The 19,284-nt window shown below is 46.4% G+C and overlaps 1 protein-coding gene across 1 annotated transcript; it reads right to left on the bottom strand.

Annotated features, from left to right (window-relative positions):
• Positions 1–3,455: 3,455 nt before the first annotated feature.
• P2RX2 (purinergic receptor P2X 2) lies at positions 3,456–17,683 on the bottom strand. Its single transcript, XM_054996709.1, has 12 exons — positions 17,556–17,683; positions 16,128–16,263; positions 14,476–14,547; positions 13,275–13,350; positions 11,410–11,494; positions 9,826–9,906; positions 9,485–9,623; positions 5,894–6,024; positions 4,973–5,063; positions 4,729–4,794; positions 4,560–4,637; positions 3,456–3,560 (listed from the first exon to the last, which is right to left on the bottom strand). The coding sequence occupies exons 1-12, from the start codon at positions 17,681–17,683 to the stop codon at positions 3,456–3,458; spliced, it is 1,188 nt and encodes a 395-aa protein (XP_054852684.1).
• Between the last annotated feature and the right edge of the window lie 1,601 nt (positions 17,684–19,284).

Raw genomic sequence — 19,284 nt, forward strand, 5'->3', positions numbered from 1 at the left:
AATCGGACAGAAAAGACCAAAACCGTTGAAGGACTACTCTCTCAACAACAACTCCATATTCCAACTGATGGAGAAGAATGGAGTGCTCAGCTGTATCAAAGGCTACGGGCAGATCTAATAGCAATAGGGACGGCTGGCCTGACTAACTTTAAATAAAGACTGTTCATCTGTACAACTAAACCATCTCCGTTCTGAAGCCACATTGAAAAGGATCAAGGGGGGCGAAAGTAAAGAACATAGGTGATTGGAAAGTAAAATGAATATAATGTTATATTGTTTAATATCTTGATTGCTAATATATATTATTATGCTAGTATTATTTTATGTAAAATATGTGGCTTAATTGAGGCATCCAAAGGGAAATTTATATTATAGAGTATTTTAGTAGAGATTAAATAAGCTTAGAGAAAAGAGTATTAAATGTGTGTATAATAGGATATATGAGATATTAAGTAATTAAATAATAAGATAGACTTAGGGTTGGAAAACTGTTGGAAGTCAACAAAAAGGGGGGAGGAAAGGGAGGGGGTTAGAAATAGATTCATAAGGGGGCAATGTATGTTTTGAATAATATAATCTAATCCAATAAAAATTTTTGAAAAAAAGAAAGAAAGGATCAAGGGCAGATGCGTCATCCGAGCACCTCCGGAGCTGTTCCATCCCCCACATGATCTGTCACCTTCTCCAGAAAAGGTAAATTGTAGACTGCCCTATAAGCCCCCATGTCATCCTTAGCCAATGAAGTCTAATGGCTTTCTTCAGAGGCTTAGGGAAGGCACCCTCACTCAGCAAGACAACAGTTTCAACTATTGGCTCCCATACCTTTTCCCCCCGGCATTCTCCCAAGGTGCTCCCTTTCCAGCCTGTATCCGATTTTGCCTTTGCAGATGAGGCTTCTCAACTACAGCAGCAGGCTCAAAGTCTGCCTAGGAGGGGGCCTAATCTTTCATCACCACCGAGCCCATTAGGACCGTGGTCAAGCTGAATTGACCAGCCTTCACCCTGATAAAGAGAGGGAAACCAAATCTTTCCCAAAGGTGCAGAGCAATCTGAATCTAATTGGGTTGTGGAAGCAATATGATCAGGTTAATTCTTGGCTTCTTTGTCCGCCTGACTTTTATTTCTATTTTTCTGAGCATGGTATAGAAGATACCAGCAGGGCTCTGTAAAGTCCTCCACTCAGAGGGAGAAATCCGCTTTATAAGAGGCTAGGTAATCTGCATGTTTGTTGTCTATTTGCTGAGCATTCAGAAGAATTGTTCCTGCAGGGCAGAAAACAAGCTGGAGGGTGTGTGCTATTCTTTTCCCTTAGATACCCAAAGGTATCTAAGATTAGTGTAGTCTTGCCTGTGCTGTTGCTCTGCAGCTGTTGAGGTGCACATGAAGGCTGTGCCTAGGGTTGCCACCCTCCATATGGAGTCTGGACATCTCCCAGCATTACAACTGATCTCCAGACTACAGAGATCAGTTCTCCTGGACCAAATAGCTGCTTTGGAGGGTCAGCCTATAGCATTATACCCCACTGAGTTACCCACCCTCCCCGGGCTCCACCCCGAAATCTCCAGGAATTCCCTCACCCCAGAGTTGGCAACCCTAACTGTGCTAGACTCAGGCTGGCAGCACTATTTTATTTAGGGTTTTTTAAAGGGAAAATGGAGGTGGGGTAACCAAAGCCAGTGTAGAAAGGGGAGTTTCTCACCTCTCACCAAAGCCAGTGTAGAAAGGGGAGTTTCTCACCTTGTATTTACCCAGTCTCTTCTATGTAGGTACAAGAGCTGGCCTCACCTTTCTTCTGGTTGCCCAAAGCCTGTCTGGTGAATTAGACTGAGAGCAGGACGCTATGCTGAAAAGATTGAGGGCTCTTGGCCTGCTTCGCTACTGCGTCCTGTTCTCTTCTCCAAGCAAGATGTGCTCCCCTGTGCCACAAAGGCCCTTGTCTTCTTGCATCTCTCAACGCAATGGCTTATGAACCAATTTGCAGCCAGAACTCTTGCAGCTTTATGAAAGAATATTCCCTCTCCCCCCTCCCCCACCAAAGACCTTGGAAATTGGTTGGGTTTGGGAGAAGTCCTCTTGCTGAGATTCTGCAGCATCATGGGTGGTGGAAAGTGCCACCAAGTCATAGCTGACTTATAGTAACCCCTGCTGGGGTTTTCAAGGCAAGAGACTAACAGAGGTGGTTTGCTATTGCTTACCTCTGCAACCATTGCCCTCGTCCTTTAACAGAAGCCCCCTCCCCTGCCTTCACCTGGCAGACTCAGGAAGGGACCTCCCCTAGCTGGTTGATGCACCTGTCGGGGGCAACGAAAGAACTCTGTTGGAGGCAAAATCCCTTGGTGAGTTATGGGAGTTGGTAATGTGCTGGAATTTGCTGTAGCGGGGGAAGAGCTGGGCAATCAGATTAGGAACATCAATCTGCCTGCTCAGCTTCCTCAATTACCTCCAAATGCTTTTCTAATTGACTTAGCTGGTTCAGTGAGCACTTAAGGGCAGCAGGGCTGTGCAACCATCCACGGGACATGCAAATAAGCATGGCGAAAAGGAGGGGAGGGGAGAGAATCAGGAATGCAGTGCTCTTGGTTAGTGAAAGTAGACCACAGCCCAAATGCAAACAGGAGACTCCTGGCCCCTGAATCTTTGCGAAGAGGGCAGTTTTGGCAGGTGTGAGAGAGAGACCCTGCACCAGCTGAAGGGCAGTGAAACACAAAGGTACCTGAATCCTGCCTGCTTCTGCCTCTCGTCACCCTGCCTGGGCCTTTAGAAATGCCTGAGAGCTGGTCTATATGTTACACTCACTACAGGATACGCTGTCATTCATCTACCAGGTGTATTCAGTGCAAGCGGCAGTTAATGAGTTTTCCCCACCCCTGCTGCCAGAGATGCTTGCCCAGATTCACACACTGAATTGCACTAATCCACAAAACAGCTGGGACCTGGGCCACACTTTGACTGAAGACATCAGATTAGTTGCCCTCAGTGGAAAGATGACTGGAATCATGCTGAGACACACTGGACAGCCTCTCTTTGCATGCCAGCCTAAGTGCTATTGAACCTTGATGGTGCTACTTGCCTGCTGTGACTTGCATAGAAGGAAATGAACACAGTACACATGCTCTGTTTCTTTTACTGGGCAAGAAGCCGTAGATTTCATTTGTTTCTCAGGCTCCTGTTAAAAAGGGTCCTGGTAGAACCAAGACTAGCCAGTATTAAGTCTAACTAACTGGAAACCCGGGTTTAAAGCCTGATTCACTGAATTTTCATGGCTAAGCACTTTGTACATTGCAAGAAACAAATTTTAGTTGCCGTGTTAAGTCTGTTACACTGAAGATGACAGAGGCCCCTTGGCACCACGAAGGCTAATAAATTTATTACGGCAGGAGCAGTCACAGGGAAAGAGAAGATTCCATCAGATGTATGAGCAGGCCTGAAACTTGGTGGGAGGAAGGGCCCGCAGCTCAGAGGTGGATGGGAGCCTTGGAATCCGCAAGCGAGGAGTCCAGGGTGCAGGAAGTGCTCGTGCTGAATTCCGTGGTTGGGGTCATCTTTGGACACTTGGACATCTGGCCAGAAGTGGGAGAAAAAAGGTGCAGTCAGTGGCTGGACTTTGCAGAGGGGCAGAATCTCAAACCGGCAACAGGGAGAGGCAGTTTAGCAAGGAAAGAAGACTGGATGAGCAAAAATCAGCTTGTACCGCCTTTCCCTTCCATCCCTCAGGGCTTAGGATGTGGTCTACACTAAGTCCTGAGTGAGCTGTTTGGCATCTTGAGGTGGAAAAAAATGACCGTTTCACCACAGATTACAGCTATGGAATCTTTTTTTTTTAAAGCCTTCTGGAAAACAAAATTAACAGGTAAAGATTGGGTTGCAGTTGACAGTTCTTAGTGAGGGGTTCAGAGGGGCAGGGAATCATTAGCATACAAAAATGACACCCTCATAAACAGTTGATTGTATCGTTTCGATCTCCTGAGCAGATCTAAAGCAGAGATTTTTCAAACTGTTCTGAGTAACCCTAGGATCCTTGGAAAGGTATTACAGATCCCTCAACACCAGATGACTCTTATGCTTTTTCCGCTTTCTCTGAAATGTGTTTCTATGGAACGGCTTCCCAACAGGGTTTCCAAGAGCCACTACAGGGCCCACACACACACACACACACCACTCAGATCCAACATTATATGAAAACAAATTCCATAACTGGTCCAGTTTCCTGAACCCCAGAGTGACCAGAGGCCCCTAGCTCTCCCCCCTACCCCCAGTTTTTGGTGACCCTACTTCCTGGCCGTTTCAAGCAGCACAACAGAGGTAGCCAGCACCCTCTGACATTTAGGGGGTTCAATGGCCAGCATTTAGACATGGGAAAGGGTTCCCAGTTTGAAAGCCCATGGTTGCAAGTGGCACAGCAATGCTCTTGCATAGCTTCTGTTCATTTCAGTGGATTTGTGGAGAAGAACTTTCATGTGGATTGAGCTCCATGAGGTGGAGTGTTGTTTAGGCCCCAAGGTGGAAAATCTAAAACAACCTGAGCCAGATCTCCTAGCATGCAAACAGCAGGCCTGTACCTGGTCGAACTTTCGAGTGCTGTAGACCTCGTTCTTGTTCATGAAGGTCAATAAAATCCAGTCGCAGAGGAAGGAACCCTAGAGAGGCAGTGTGAGAGGTATAAATCAACTCCTGCGAGAAAAAGCCTGCGCCCCAAAACGAAGCAACGACAGCAGCATCGGTACTCACCACTCCCACTGATGTCAGGGCTGTGGCCAAGTTAATGATGGTAGGAATAAGACTGAACTTGCCTGCCTGTTGAAAAGAGTGACAGACCCCCTCAGCATCAGCACAGTGTAAGCCTTGAGTTACATGTAACCTTCCTGCAACCCTGGAGCCCTCCAAGCACAGCCCAGGCTCATACCATTCCAGAACTGGGAAAGTAGGCAAGCCATTGGGGGAGGGAGATAGGAGAGGCCCATGCCGAACTCACCTGCCCGTGCACGATCACATCAATGCGGATCCCATAGGCCTTGATCAAAGTGCGAGTGCTCTTCCCGCTGCACTGATAGTACTTGGCAAACCTGCATGCCAAAAGCGGGGGCAGGGGTGGAGTGAGACAATTGGTTATTACTGGCACCAAACCCCCTCCCTTGGACTGTCCTGCGTTCATGCCCAGACAATAGACTTAGAAAGTCTTCTCTTTTGCTTTAGATGTTCGATTAACCACCAGCCTTTATATTTGCCACAACAGGACATTCTACTCAGGTTACAGATGAAGGCCCTCAAGAACATGACCTGAAACCTCTCCTCCCAGCCCACTTATTTAATATTCAGCCTGCTGATACTGAATTCTGGAGAACTCAAAAGCTGGCAAAATATTTCATTTCACTGAATGGTCTTAAATAAAAGATATTGCAGGTCTTTTGTCATTGTACCAGCTCAGCTATCTAGAGCCTCTCCTCCTACAGAAAGGCAGCACAATTTCTTGCCTCCAGAGGAGGCTGCCTGCTGCATCTTTGCCCAAGTCCTAATCAAGAGGCATAGCCAGACAGAGTGACTCGTTCAGAAACATATAGGTAGGCTCCTTTGTGGCAAGTACTTTCTACTCTCTCTGAAAGAATCCCATTTCAGGTGTAAGAATAAAGGGAGGGTTCAGCTTTAATTTAGGGGAACGTTACCAGAAGCGAGACCAGCTCTGCTGTTGTGGAACTTAAGTGCTGCACTCATCTTTTGTCATTCTTGACTCTTGTCCCAACCCCTCTCCATCCTGATTGGCTCTTTCCCCCTTACTCTATACAAGTATGGGATGTAAGGTAATTGCATGTGCACACCACCTATAATAAGGCACAGAGGAAGAAGCTGTAGAGTTATCTTTTTGCAGGGTAATAAAATGGCTTGAGCAGGCAGTTACCTGTAATTGTAGCCAGAGGACGCCTGAGCCCACTTGGGGTCAAGCCTTCGGAAGGAGTATCGAGGATTGCACATTGAATCTGGCAGGTCCAGGTTACAATTCCAGTTGATGATAACTCCGATCACACCACCCTAGAGAGAGAAAGTGGGTGCAGGCTCAGCAACGCCAAAGCTGCCTTCCAAACACTAGGACCTCAAGGGACAATGTGTTTTCAGCACCCTAACCATGGAAGAGACAGCATGGTCATCAACAGACCAAAACATGATGTGGTTACTACCGGATCTGTAATGGATATGTCTCACCATTAGCACATGGTCATTATCAACATTTCAGAAAGAAACACTTTTGCATCAAGGTGTCATTTATGAGAGGATACCTATCTCCCCACAATGGTTCAATCAGCCCTGGGGCTTTTGAGCAGGAAACTGGGTCCAGAGCACAAGAACAACAGAGAAATGTGTGTACCAAGAAAGGAATGAAGAACAGGACTAGAAGATTTGCTGAAACTATCCCTTGCAGCAGAGCACAGGAATTGCTATAGTATTTAGTGTACATGCAGCCCCACAATAGGACAAATAACCCCCTCCTGTTTTGGTTTAGGAAAACCGCACAGAGGGAAGCTGAAGCCTCTTCTCTGCTTGCACCATGATCTCATTCTAGATCCGATCCTGTGGAGTGTGTATGTGTGTGGGGGGGGAGGATTTCCCCACTGTTGCAGTCTGGCTGCGAGGAAGGCAAGTCAGGACAGCAGGGCCCTGACCCAGTTAGTGGACAGGCATCTCTTGTAGTTCAGACAGAGCTTCCCTTTTCTTTCAGCAGAAACTGCGAACATATTATAAAGTTTCTCTCCTCAATTTGTATGAACTACAAATTTCCTTCACATTAGACTAAGATTCTGCTCAAACAACTGAATCCCTCATTAGCGACCATATCTGACTTCATTGTTAGGCATACGTTTCCTGATCCTTTCAGCACGGCCAATGAAAATTCCAAAGCCAAATAAGCTGGGCCAGCCCAAGCCACATTTGTGCCTTAACTGAGAAACTCAAATGCAACTCACATTCATTAGCATAACCCTCCTTGCTGGGTTCTAGAGGTGAACAATTCAGTATTCCTGAGCCAAGTATATACTAGCAAAATACCTTTTTGGTATTATTTGGATATAACCAGATGGCTTATTTTAGTATACTCCATTATTTACATTCCCTAATAATATGGATCTATATGCGAATATCCAGGAATTGCATTCTAAAAGTTGCAGCAGCTTGGTTTTCCCCCCTTTGTAGACTTCCCAGGCAACAGGAGAAGGAGGCAGCATAACTCTGTGTGAGTGTGAGAGAGAGTTGCTTGCTTGCCATAGCCCATTGCCAAGTTTGGCTTGCTGCCTTGGTGGTATTACTGTGTATTCTTTATATAAATACTTGAAAGATATACATGAACTGTATTTACATAATATGTTTATCAAACATTCATGGAAAGTGTAAAGTTCTCAAACGGTACATTAGCAAAACAAATTTTCAAGGCTGCTTGAATAAAGCAATACACAAGAATGGCTGTCTTATGCTGACAACAACTGCCTACAAGATTAGTCCATGGGCAGTAGCATTTCCACTCCCAATGGATGTAACATGATGGGTGGCTGGCTGGAAAAATCCTATTTCTGCCAGGTCTTCCTCAGGTGTATTTGCTGTATCCACAAAAGTCACCGAGGCTGCTTGACTTCAAAGCATTTTGACTGTGGGATACTGAATGCTACTGAATGGTATTGGAGGTGTAAATTAACCACAGTGGCATGATTCAGGCTGCTGCAGAGCCTGGGAGCACTGCAGGGGTGGAGCAATGGGCCCTGTGCTCCACAGTGGACCTAATCAGCCCCTTTCGGGCCAAAATCTGCCTACTGCAGCACGCAGGAGCATGCCACACCAGCAGGGAGTGCGCCCCCCGAGATGTGTTCCCCCACCTTTTCCCCCACCAGCCAGGTAAGCAGGATGGGGGGTGGCACAGCCCTCCCAAGGCCCTACCACAGTGGCCTCTGAGGCAAGCTGTGTTGCCCAGCACTCACCTTTTATCCCTGCGGAGGAGCGTGCGAGTACACCTGCACAGGGATAAAAAGTGAGTCGTCGCCAATACGGCTTTCCCTTTATATAGTAAGATACTGATGATTATTGGCTTTCTCATACACTGATCTGAAAAATTCTGATTTTTTTTAGTGCACCCCCCTACAGGCTTCTCCTATGCAAGACTCATGGAGATAAACAAGCACTGCAGGTGTCTGGCCCAAGACCCACAGAAACCAAGGCTACAACTGAGATTTCTATTAGTTGGTGGAAAGGCAGGGTAGTGGAAGCAGCTAATGTGCCCAAGCCTGTTACATTGAAGGGTTGGGGGCTTACTCGACTTGATGCTGATTTGGGATCAACATCACCTAAGCAGAACAATTGTCCCCTTATAATGTCTTCTCTGCCTGCAAATTTGAAAACGTACCAGCAGCTATAAAGACAAATTTCCATACACACACACTCCATCCCTCTGCAAAGACTTCTCATGTACATGTAGAAGAAAAGCATCTGAACCTCTCTGGGTTAAGTAATAGCCCTGAGCCCATCTGCCAGACCCGTAAGAGCTAATCCCGGAGCCCCTTGACCACTTCTTCTGTCAATTACAAAGCTTGGAGCTGCCAGGATGGCTGAGACAGGCTTTACTGAAGCAACTGATAACATACTCCATTCCCTAGGGAGCTATTAGGGCTGATTGATGTGAAAAGAAAGGCAATTAAAGGCCAGCCAGCTACCCGGAATTGGCAAACGACACTGCCTTGGCTGGCAGAGGCCATGGCTTAGAAGCTGTATCCCTGGCTGGGATTTGAACGGAGGCAGGTGGCAACAGGCATGGGCTCTTCTGAAGAATATTGGGGAGGGGGGTGACAACCTCACACTAATCTATGAAGCCTGAGACAAAGATTCTAAACATGGAGGGGGGTGTTAAATGCTCTGGATGGATCCTGCTGCTGACACCTGAATCATCATTTGTTCCTTGTTTATCCCAACCTTCCTGCAATATGCCTCCCTCCCTCCGTGTTTTACCTCCACAACAACCCTGTGAGATAAGTTAGGGTGAAAAAGTGAAAGTGACTGATTCAAGGTCATTCGGCTTCCCAGGAGGCAGACTGACAAGTTTATAAATATTTTAAATAAACAGATTAGATAAATTCTGTCCTCCTGTGGCTCTCCAGCAGCTGAAATCATTTGTAGCGTGATTATGAGAGTGAGATAAAACAAAAGTCTGAGGGCACTTTAAAGATTTTCGTTTGTTTCAATATGAGATTTTGTGAGTCACGGACCACTTATTCAGATAGATATGTGAAGGGAAAACCGTACTGGGGAATCTCGATTGCTATCACAGCTCAAGCAGTTCTGATATACAGGGATATACTGCCTCAGCACCTGGTGGTTCCACACAATACATATTCGTCTGCATAAATATGTTTAATCTTTGTCTAAAACTGAATTAGTGGCCACTTTGAGGTAGTGAAAGAGAATTCAATCAACAGGCCTGGCCAGAAGAGGGGTAACTCCAACATGCAAGGGGTACCGTTTCAGCCAGTTCAGTGAAGTTCTCGCCTGCCTGCTCCACGATGAAACCCAACTTGAAGATGGGGCAGTAGAGGTCCGTGGTCTCATTAAAGGTGCAGTTTCTCAGGTAGCCATCTTTGTTTTCCTTGATGTTCCCTCTTGGGGGAGACAAAGTGAGGATTAGAAAGCTTAATGCTACTCTGAAGGAGCCAGTCACACAAACATTTTGGCGCAGTTAAAGAGCAGCTCTAGTTTTCTGACCAGCTTCCTTCACATCAAGATGACCAATAATGTGGACCAGGCACCCCACCCCCAGACATCCCCCAAGGGAGGCAGCACTGGACACTCGGAAGTTCTTACTTGGAAAAGCGGAAGCGAGGAAAATGAATGTTATTCTTGATGAGGATGGTGAACTCTGGCGCCATCTTCCCCAGCTCCTCACTAGCAAACACAAACAGCCAATATTAAATAAAAAGCAGAGCTCGAAGGGCCACAGACACCTCCTTCCTGGCATTGAAAGCTCAGTTCCTTGCTGTAACTAAGAATGTCTGCAAACCTGGCCCTCCATTTGCCTGGATGAGAGGAAGATACCAAGAGACATCAAGGCTGCATTCAGGCATCATTCTCAAGCATGGCTTGCAAAACAAGGCTTGAACAAGTTCTGGTTTAGTGTAACATCTAAATCCTGGCCCCCCCACACTAACTTTGATGAGGAGAGCAACAAACTGAAATCCTTAACTAGAGCTGCATCCTGGCTTGTGAAACCGTGGTGTGTTGTAACCCTGGTTAGTTATCTCATCCAAATGTAAGAATTCGAGTTAAACCCCAGTTTGTTCAATAGTGCCACCCCCAGGTCACAAAGCTGGAGCTGCAGAATGGCATTAAAAAAACCCTTGATGCTTCTATACCAGTTGACTCTCACTACCAACTGACAGACTGAATTTCCAAGCAGACTCCAGTGAGTTTCAATCATCTGCTGTGCTAACTATAGCTATGTCAATTAACTCCAGTTTAAACTTACGGAGGCTGTTTTTCACATCGGCCTGCACCCTAAGCAACCAGTCCTCACTGTTTAAATCGATGTTCCATGTGTGTCTCCCCAAGAGGGATCCCTTGCTTCAATGACCACCACCCCTTCATGCAAAATCACGCATTAGACACAAGCCAATGGGAAATTCTCCTGTGTAACCCTCAGTGAAATGAATAGGAGTTTCACAAGAGTTTGGTAGCCAAGTAAAAGTAGAGAAAGGAGCCAAAAATAGGCGAGGGTGGTAGATCCCTGTCTTCTAAATGCAGATTTGCCCCAGTCATGTCAAAAGCAACCAAAAAGAATCCCACCATGGATTTCCACCCCACCAGTCCCTCCATCCAAATGTTTTCTCCACTCTGTGCACACTTCTAATGTCAGAGCTCAATGCAGAGGCGGGGAGTGCAGGGACCGGCCAGGAAACTCCATCAGTGCTCTCCATTGCACAGTGGGAGTAAGAGCAGGGGTGGGTGGAGGAAGGGGGCAGCAGCTTCTACCCGAGTACTACTTTGCCCCTTTAAATCACACAATTGGAGCAGACCCCCGTTTGAAGACACAGGTCTGCGAGCATCATGTGCAATCTGAGCTTGAGAGCCAAAGGTGGTATGATAGAGGCATTGTCGTCCATGAGGTTACACACACATTTATGTTGTCTTGCTATTGTTTGTGATCAAGCAGGATTCTGAACTGAAAACCAGCCTGATAGAGGTAATTGTGAACAAAGCCTGCACTCCATAGGCAATCCAGCTTCTCCCATGAGACTTTCAACATTCTTTAAAAATACTATCTGCCTCCAGGGGAACAAGCTTTTCAATGCACTTCCTGCGGGAAGAGCGACTCAGAATCAGGTATGAGTTGGAAAAGAACTTCTGCTCCTACTTGGTCCACCCCGAATCCCCAGATGAGCCTCTCATTACCTGGCAGCTGCTCCATTCTCCACTGGGCACCAGGCCATGATCTCACAGGTCTTATTGGCATGGACACAACGACCCGTCTTCTCTCCTACAGGGAAGAAAAGACTGGTGCATCCATGAAGCTGACTTTCCCATAGTCTTGTCTTAGCCCCCAAAGTATTCTTGTGCCCATACTGCAAAGAGGAGTTGTGTCTGTCTGTGACATCCACCGATCCACTTAGTGAATCTGTAGAAGGGGCAGCGAGGTTGAGCCTAGGATTTCTCCCTCTTAGCTGTGATGTACACAAGTCGGTACCTAATGTGTTCTCAGAGCAGAACCACAAGTGACAAAAGGCACAGATTGGACACTTGTCAGCTTCCCTCAAGTTTTGATGGGAAATGTAGGCAGCTTGGCGGAATGTTGGACAAGTGACAGTTGAAAAGGCCATTGGGCAGCAGTCAGAGAGCGAAGCTGCGAGACCAGGATGCCTACATTTCCCATCAAAACTTGAGGGAAGCAGACAAGTGTCCAATCTGTGCCTTTTGTCACTTGTGGTTCTGCTCTCAGTCCAGTCAGTAAGAAACACACACATACACTGAAGTCCAATGAGGGAGATAATTACAGTCCTTTATTTGCTTATAAGCAAAGGAATAATGATACAATTACCAAGGATGAAAAGCCCCTCGAACTGACCAGTTCTTCAGAGTTGTAGGGTAATTACATAAGATTATACTTTCGGGTTAACTAGCAAGCATTAGAATAAAGTCTTCATTATTGGTTCACAAGGGTGCTGCATAGAATGACCCAACGAGATTTTATTGGTCAGAAACTTTTTGGGGTTGTCTGTTCCCACCTTCCTCAATGTTTAGAATTTCAAAGAACAAGCACTTCTCACCTTTTGCACCCCGAGTGCTCATAGCATTCTTTTCCCAGCGGATACGCAGCAATTATTCAAGGGCAATGCATAGATTGTTTATGCAAGCCCAGAAGTTAACATCACAAGAGCAAACTGTAAAGTGCCTTCCCCCTCCCCTCCCGTCAATTGCAGCAATAATCCCACTAATTTGACCTGCGAATAGGGAGGTTTGACCCTCTCTTCCTGGCAAATATCCTGGCATCCAAGGCCAGAGGGGTCTGTTCTCAAAACAAAGTGTCTTTTATCACCAAGATGAGCGTCTTTCTGTTGGCACTCCTTCAAATGCATGCATGGCAACTTTCTTCCTTGGCTCTGAGGTGCCTACCATTTCGCCTTAATTAAATGTAGCCTTGGAGCCAGCAGTTGTGCCACACTGGTTCTAGCACTCTGGTGTCATCCCAAAATCTTATCAGCTAACACTAACCAGGCACAGTGATGCAAAAGGGTAATTCCAGCAGCCTTAGAGGCAAACTACAAGTGATGCCTGACGCTCGTTGGACACTTGTCAGCTTCCCTCAAGTTTTGATGGGAAATGTAGGCATCCTGCTCTTGCAGCTTGGCTCTCCGACTGCTGTCCAATGGACTTTTCAACTGTCACTTGTCCAACATTCCGCCAAGCTGCCTACATTTCCCATCAAAACTTGAGGGAAGCTGACAAGTGTCTAACTAGTGTCAGGCATCACTTGTAGTTTGGCTCTTAGAGAAAGGGGGAGATTCATTCTGCCAGTGTATGTGTGTAGATAGAACTCAGTCTTATCTTCTACCTAAGCATGATTATTAATACATGTTATGTAGGTACAGAGCATATGAATATGATACAACTATGAATACATGTGGTTATGTATAGAAGCTATATGGAGTTCGTTCATTCATAACTATATGGATTAATCAATCACTTCTAGTCTCCGTTTCATCTATATCCTACAGCTGCTACATTACAGCAATTCTTTGGGTACTCGTGCAGGTACTCACCATTCCCCAGCATGTCCATCTCACCCATGACACAGTCACTATCAGAGTGGCACATGGCACTGCGGACCTTTGTGCTCTGTGGAGGGCAGATGAGAGAGATTAGTGAGTGGGCTAGGAACTGCCGTGTTTCAGAGGCAAGATCAGCCATCCTAACATGGATTAAGGGCTTCCAGTTTGTAAAGTTACCTGAGCCACAACATCTGACGTGGCTTCATTAAGAACCTACAAGTCAGATTGTTTTCTTTCTCTGAGTAAACTAACAACTGGGTTGTTGCTCATCCCCCATTCATTTCAATGGGACTTGTGCAGAAAAACTCTCAAGGTGGATTGTATTTTTGAAATAATTCTATCTCTTGAAATAATTCTATCTGAAACAGCTAAAAGAAGCTACTTTTTATGCTCCCCCCCAAACATACTGAAATGGACAGTTGCACTCTGCACCAGAACACAACCTATCTCTTTCTTGCAGTCTGCAAAAACAAGAAAATCCCTCCTCCGCCTCTAAAAAGAAATTAACATTAAAAATTACCACTATCTTAGTCAGGGCTTTTTTTCAGCTGGAACGTGGTGGAACAGAGTTCCAGCACCTCTTGAAAATGGTCACATGGCTGGTGGCCCCGCCCCCTGATCTCCAAACAGAGGGGAGTTTAGATTGCCCTCTGCACCAGCGGCGCAGAGGGCAATCTAAACTCCCCTCTATCTGGAGATCAGGGGGCGGTGTCACCAGCCATGTGACCATTTTCGCCGAGGGCGATTTAAACTTTAAAAAACTCCCCCCTTGTTCCAGCTGCCCCAAAGTGACATCATTGTGTAGTCCTGGGAGCGTGTGCGCAGTTTGCGCATGTGCTTGTGGTACCAGGGGCACTACCTCCTGCCAAGAGTTGCCCCCTGTGCTGGCAACCCACTGAGTTCCACCACCTCTTTTCCCAGAAAAAAAAGCCCTGATCTTAGTGAATGTGTTGATAAGACACAACATATTAAAATGTTTTTAAAAGTGGCAGGGAAAAATTCAGACAATGAATGAGGAGGCCAGATTAATAAGTACATACTGTGAAGAACAGCGTGATAACGTTGTCCCTAGAAATTGCAGGGTAATTGGTGCATTTCTAAAGAGGCACTAAGGAACCAGGAAGTGGAAAGCCAAATAGGGGCAGGAAATGGGACAAGGTATGGACTTAGCATTTGGCTTCAGCTCTCCTACCTCAGGGCAGGTCTTCTGGGTCTGTGAAGGGGTGACTTGGACACGGGTGATGATACTGAATACACTCCCTCCCTGCAGAGAAGATATTGGGTTATAGAAGAAGGCACCCAACTAACCTTTTTGGAGCTTCATGGGTTAGAGCCATGCTATGGATCCAGCAAACCCAGCCTCAGTCCATTCAAGATCTTAACAATGGACCATTGCTTACATAGAGGCTGTTACCACTAGGGTTGCCAGCTCCAGGTTGGGAAATTCCTGGAGATTTGGGGAGCCTGGACAGGATGGAGTTTCTGGAGGGGAGGGGCCTCAGAATGATATAATGCCATAGAGTGCACCCTCCAAAGCCGCCATTTTCTCCAGGGGAACTGTCACCTGGAGATCAGTTGTAATTCTGGGAGATCTCCAGCCACCACCTGGAGGCTGGGAGCCCTAGTCACCACTGACTGCTACCAATATAATACTAACAATAACAACATTTGACTTATATACCACCTTTCAGGACAACTTAATGCCCATTCAGAGCAGTTTACAAAGTGTGTTATTATTATCTTCATAAGAATCACCCTGTGAGGTGGGTGGAGCCGAGAGAGCTCTGAGAAAGCTATGAATGTCCCAAGGTCACCCAGCTGGCTTCAAGCGGAGGAGTGGAGAATCAACCCCAGTTCTTCAGATTAGAGTCCTGCTGCTCCTGACCGCTATACCAAACTGGGTCTCTTACCAAAGTGCTCGTTCCCCAACAGCCAGAGTAGACCCCGTTCCCATCCCTTCCTCTCTCTTATGGGAGGGAGAGAGGAAAGGGAGGACACCAAAATCCTGACTTATGACACCAAGTCAGAATATACAGATTGACGTCAAACTTAATGCTACAGCAGTGGTGCATTTTCCATAGCACTGGTCTTCACCTGATGAATCAGGAGCCCAAACTGGGTCACCTAAGGTGGATCACATCAGGGCCACATCTGCTATTTTCTTTTGACTTTTAAGGATTTTTTATCAGTGTTGTCCAATGGTTAGAGTACTGGGCTTGGATGGGAAGACCCAGGTTCAAATTCCCATTTGCCGTGAAAGTTACTGGGAGATCTTAGGCAAGTCATTCCCTCTCGGTCTAACCTACCTCACAGGGTTGTTGTAAGGATAAATGGATAAATGGAGACGGGAACCATGTATACCACCCTCAGTTCCTTGGATGAAGGATACAATAAAATAAATACAGAAGTATAGGAAAGGAAAACAGATGAAGGGCATGAAGAGGAGGTGAGTGGGGGACACGAGCAGGAAGAGGGACTTGTACAGTCAAAATGGGGAAAGTGGATCCCATCTCGGAATGTGCATCCAGAATGTCAAAAGAAGGAAGGATATTGGCCGAGAGTTTAAGGCTCTAATTCTATGCATTCTTACATGGGACTAAGCCCATTACACAAAACGGGATTTACTTCCAAGCCAGCAGGCACAGGGTTCATGCTGCATGGCTGCAAAACACCCCAACCCGTCAATGGCTTTGCAGGGCCTCAAGCAGGAATCTTTTCCAGCTTTGATCCAAGATCTCTCAGGTCCTTCCTGAAGCGTCTGCCTTTGGGCTCAGCTACCGGCCTTTGGCTTTGGGCTACATGTTACTTCCCTGCCTGCAGGGGGCACTCTCGTGTCCTCCTCACCTCTGGTGGCTTCACGTACTCCTCCACATCCCAAACCTTATGTTGTGAGCGGGTGACTCCCTTCACCTTGGTGATGACGGAGCTCTCGGGACCCGACTCGCTCTCCTGGTAGCCCTTCTGGATAATGAACACATACCTATGGCGGATGAAACTTTTTTTAAAACGAGGTGCGAAGCGCTTTCTCCTTTCATGTCTGAATTGTAGGCAGACTGGATGTGATTGGTGACAGCTAGCCAAGGGAGAAGGCTCTCTGCTCATGCTCCCACTACGACCCAACTAGCCTCCCACTTTCAAAGGGGCGAGGGGGAAACCCCCACCAATGCCCAAAATGGAAGAATTGTAATAATATCCAGAACCAATGTCCAGGGCTTAACAAAACAGAATCTTCTGCTGCCATCAAGCACTGAAACAAGTGGTTTTTTATTCCTCTTCCAGTTAATGGACCACAGAAGAGTAGAGAATTTATTCCGTTTGGGCAAGATCAGTCAGTAGGATAGAAAACAGATGTTAAATATTCTTGTATCTTCTCCTAGCATTACAGTCTGGAAAAGCAACTCTGGGAGATTGTCCAAACTGAACATGATGCAAGTTATATTAATGCCCCAATTCACATTCTCAGAGGTTAAATCCTGGAATTGATCATAAGCTCTGAATCAAATGAAGCCACCTGGGACATCAGGGACATGAGGGTGGGAAGACAGGAAGCAGCCTAGAACAGAGTCAGGCCCTTGGTCTCTGCCACAGACTTTGATTGCCAGCGGCTCTCCAACATCTCGAGCAATTCTTTCCCAAAGTTTGCTCCCTGAGATCCTTTACCTGGAGATGCTCGAGATTGGACCTGGGACCTGCTGGCGGTGGCCTCATCTCCCCAGATAAAAAGCAATGTGGATGCTGAAAGATGTAGAACTGGCAAATAACAGCTGTGCTACTTTGGGTTTCAGTAGTGCTATCAGATTGACTTGTGAGCCAGACGGAACAAACCAGCTCAGTTTAAGTGCAGGGAATTGAAACTGTAAATGTTTTTAGCATTTCGTAAATTGGATGTGTTGCAGCAACACACTTTGGGTTGGTATTTTAATAGTGAAAAAAAGACAATGGTAGAGAACACGTCCCCATGGCATTTGGGATACTACAGCTTCCTTATATATACAAAAAGTCTACCTAAATTAAAATGCATAGTATAAACTGTAAGTTCCTTGAGGGCAGGGACGTCTGTCTTTTGCTTATGGCACTATGAACAGCACTGTGTACATTGACCGTGTTGCTCAAATCCACACCCACACAAAAATGTCCACGCATCCTGTTTCCCACTGATTACCCACCTTAGGTAAAGCTAAAAATGAAGGTGCATACCCTCACAGCCCACCAACGACAGTTCCAGACCCCCATCTTGCCTCCACCCATTTTGGATTTCAAGGGAACACTTACCAAATAAAATAGACGAGGATAAGCAGCTGGACCAGTCTATAGATCACTCCCAATTGCCGATTCTTCACGACAATCACTTTAGAGGTCTCATAGTTCCAGAATTCCCAGAAGAAATCCCAGCAGCCCATAATGGGTCCTTCCCCAGCTTAGGGGATGGGCAAGGGAACTCCAGGCAGATGTGCACACCCCTCTTCTCTCCAAAGGACTACTGGTATAGCCAGGATCTTCTTGCTCCTTCTTTCCCCTACCCTGAAACTATGGCATGCCCTTCTCACTGGGCGCTTCGTATTATAGTGAGAGCGTGCCCATGCTTTATTTTCCCATCCAGTTCATCCCAGGGAAGCCTTCCTCAGCAGAGCTACAAAAGCACCTCCCATGCCTTCCCTCTTGCAATGAACAAGCCACATTTGCTCAAAAGCTTCAAGACTGAAGGGTTCCCTTTACAGCTAGACAATAGCTGCCCATCCCTGAGGCAGGGGTGCCCCCTGTGGCCAGAAAACGTCAGTCTGTCTCCAGCACACACACAAACCTCAATCTGTCTTCAAGCTAATACTCCATTGTGGCCATCACTGGCGATCAGAAAGATCAATGTCTTACGCTCACATGTCATCTTGGGCCACCACTAGCACCTCCTCTGCAGAATCAAGCACCGGATCTCGATAGAATCAGAGACAGAACCAGAGACAGGATACTGGGTGGCCTGTAGAGGCACCCCCATCAAATCATCCTCAAAACAAGTGGGTGGGTTCATTCGACTCATACTCTGGATTGGATTTCGCTCCCTCATTATGGTCAGGAAGAACTTTCTTGCCCAGCCAATTCCCCCGTAGCACAGCACCTGCATGAGACTCGGGGCCCGTTCAGACCAACATCCCATTTCGAACAGATGTTGGGGAGGCACTTTCAGGAAGCTCACAAGGCAGCAGCTATCCCCTGATATTCAAAAGTCAGACTGCCTCTGAATATGGAGGTTCCATTTTGCTACCACGGCAATGGCAGTGATAGGCCTATAGATTCTTTTTGACCTGCGGCAATAGCTCCTAACAGGTGTTGACTGCAAGAACCCGAAGGAAGCAGAGTCACTGTTCTGTTGTGCAGCTGTTCCCTATGGACAAGAGCTCTTGCCACAGCAATGTGGACCCCAGGTGATGCAAAGCCTCTTTACAGCGTTCATGTGCAGGTATGAGTGACACAAAGAGTACCTTCATATGTCACTCTGCAAACATCAGAGATATCCACATTCAGGGAGCTGCCATGTTTTTAAAGATGGACTAGGGTCTTTGCCACATCTTTGTCTACTTACAACATTTATGTACTACCTCTCCAGGGACCTGCTTTAGGCTGGTCACAAAATAATAACAAATAAAATCATAAAAACAAGAAGCATAAAAATTATCTGTATCAAAATAAGCCATAAAAACATTTTTGAAGCAACTTCAAATATACATAAAACAGCCTTCAAGCTAGAAGCAGTCCCTAAAAATAAGGGGTTGGGAAGCAGTGTACAGTTAAAAGCTTGGGTAAAGAGAAATGTTGCGGCCTAAAAGATAATTAGAGGAGGTGTCAGGTGAGTCTCAAAGGGGAGGAAATTCTAAAGTTGAAGAGTCACCACTAGAAAAAAAAACCTGTCTCAGGTTGCTATCTGCGACATGCCTCACCTCTGCAGGCAGGAGCACAGATTTCAGAGATTAGAGCTTGGAAAGAGGATCTTAACGGGCAGGCAGGACAG

This window comes from Eublepharis macularius, chromosome 13 (genome assembly GCF_028583425.1).
Source record: "Eublepharis macularius isolate TG4126 chromosome 13, MPM_Emac_v1.0, whole genome shotgun sequence".
In the NCBI taxonomy this organism is placed as follows: domain Eukaryota; kingdom Metazoa; phylum Chordata; class Lepidosauria; order Squamata; family Eublepharidae; genus Eublepharis; species Eublepharis macularius.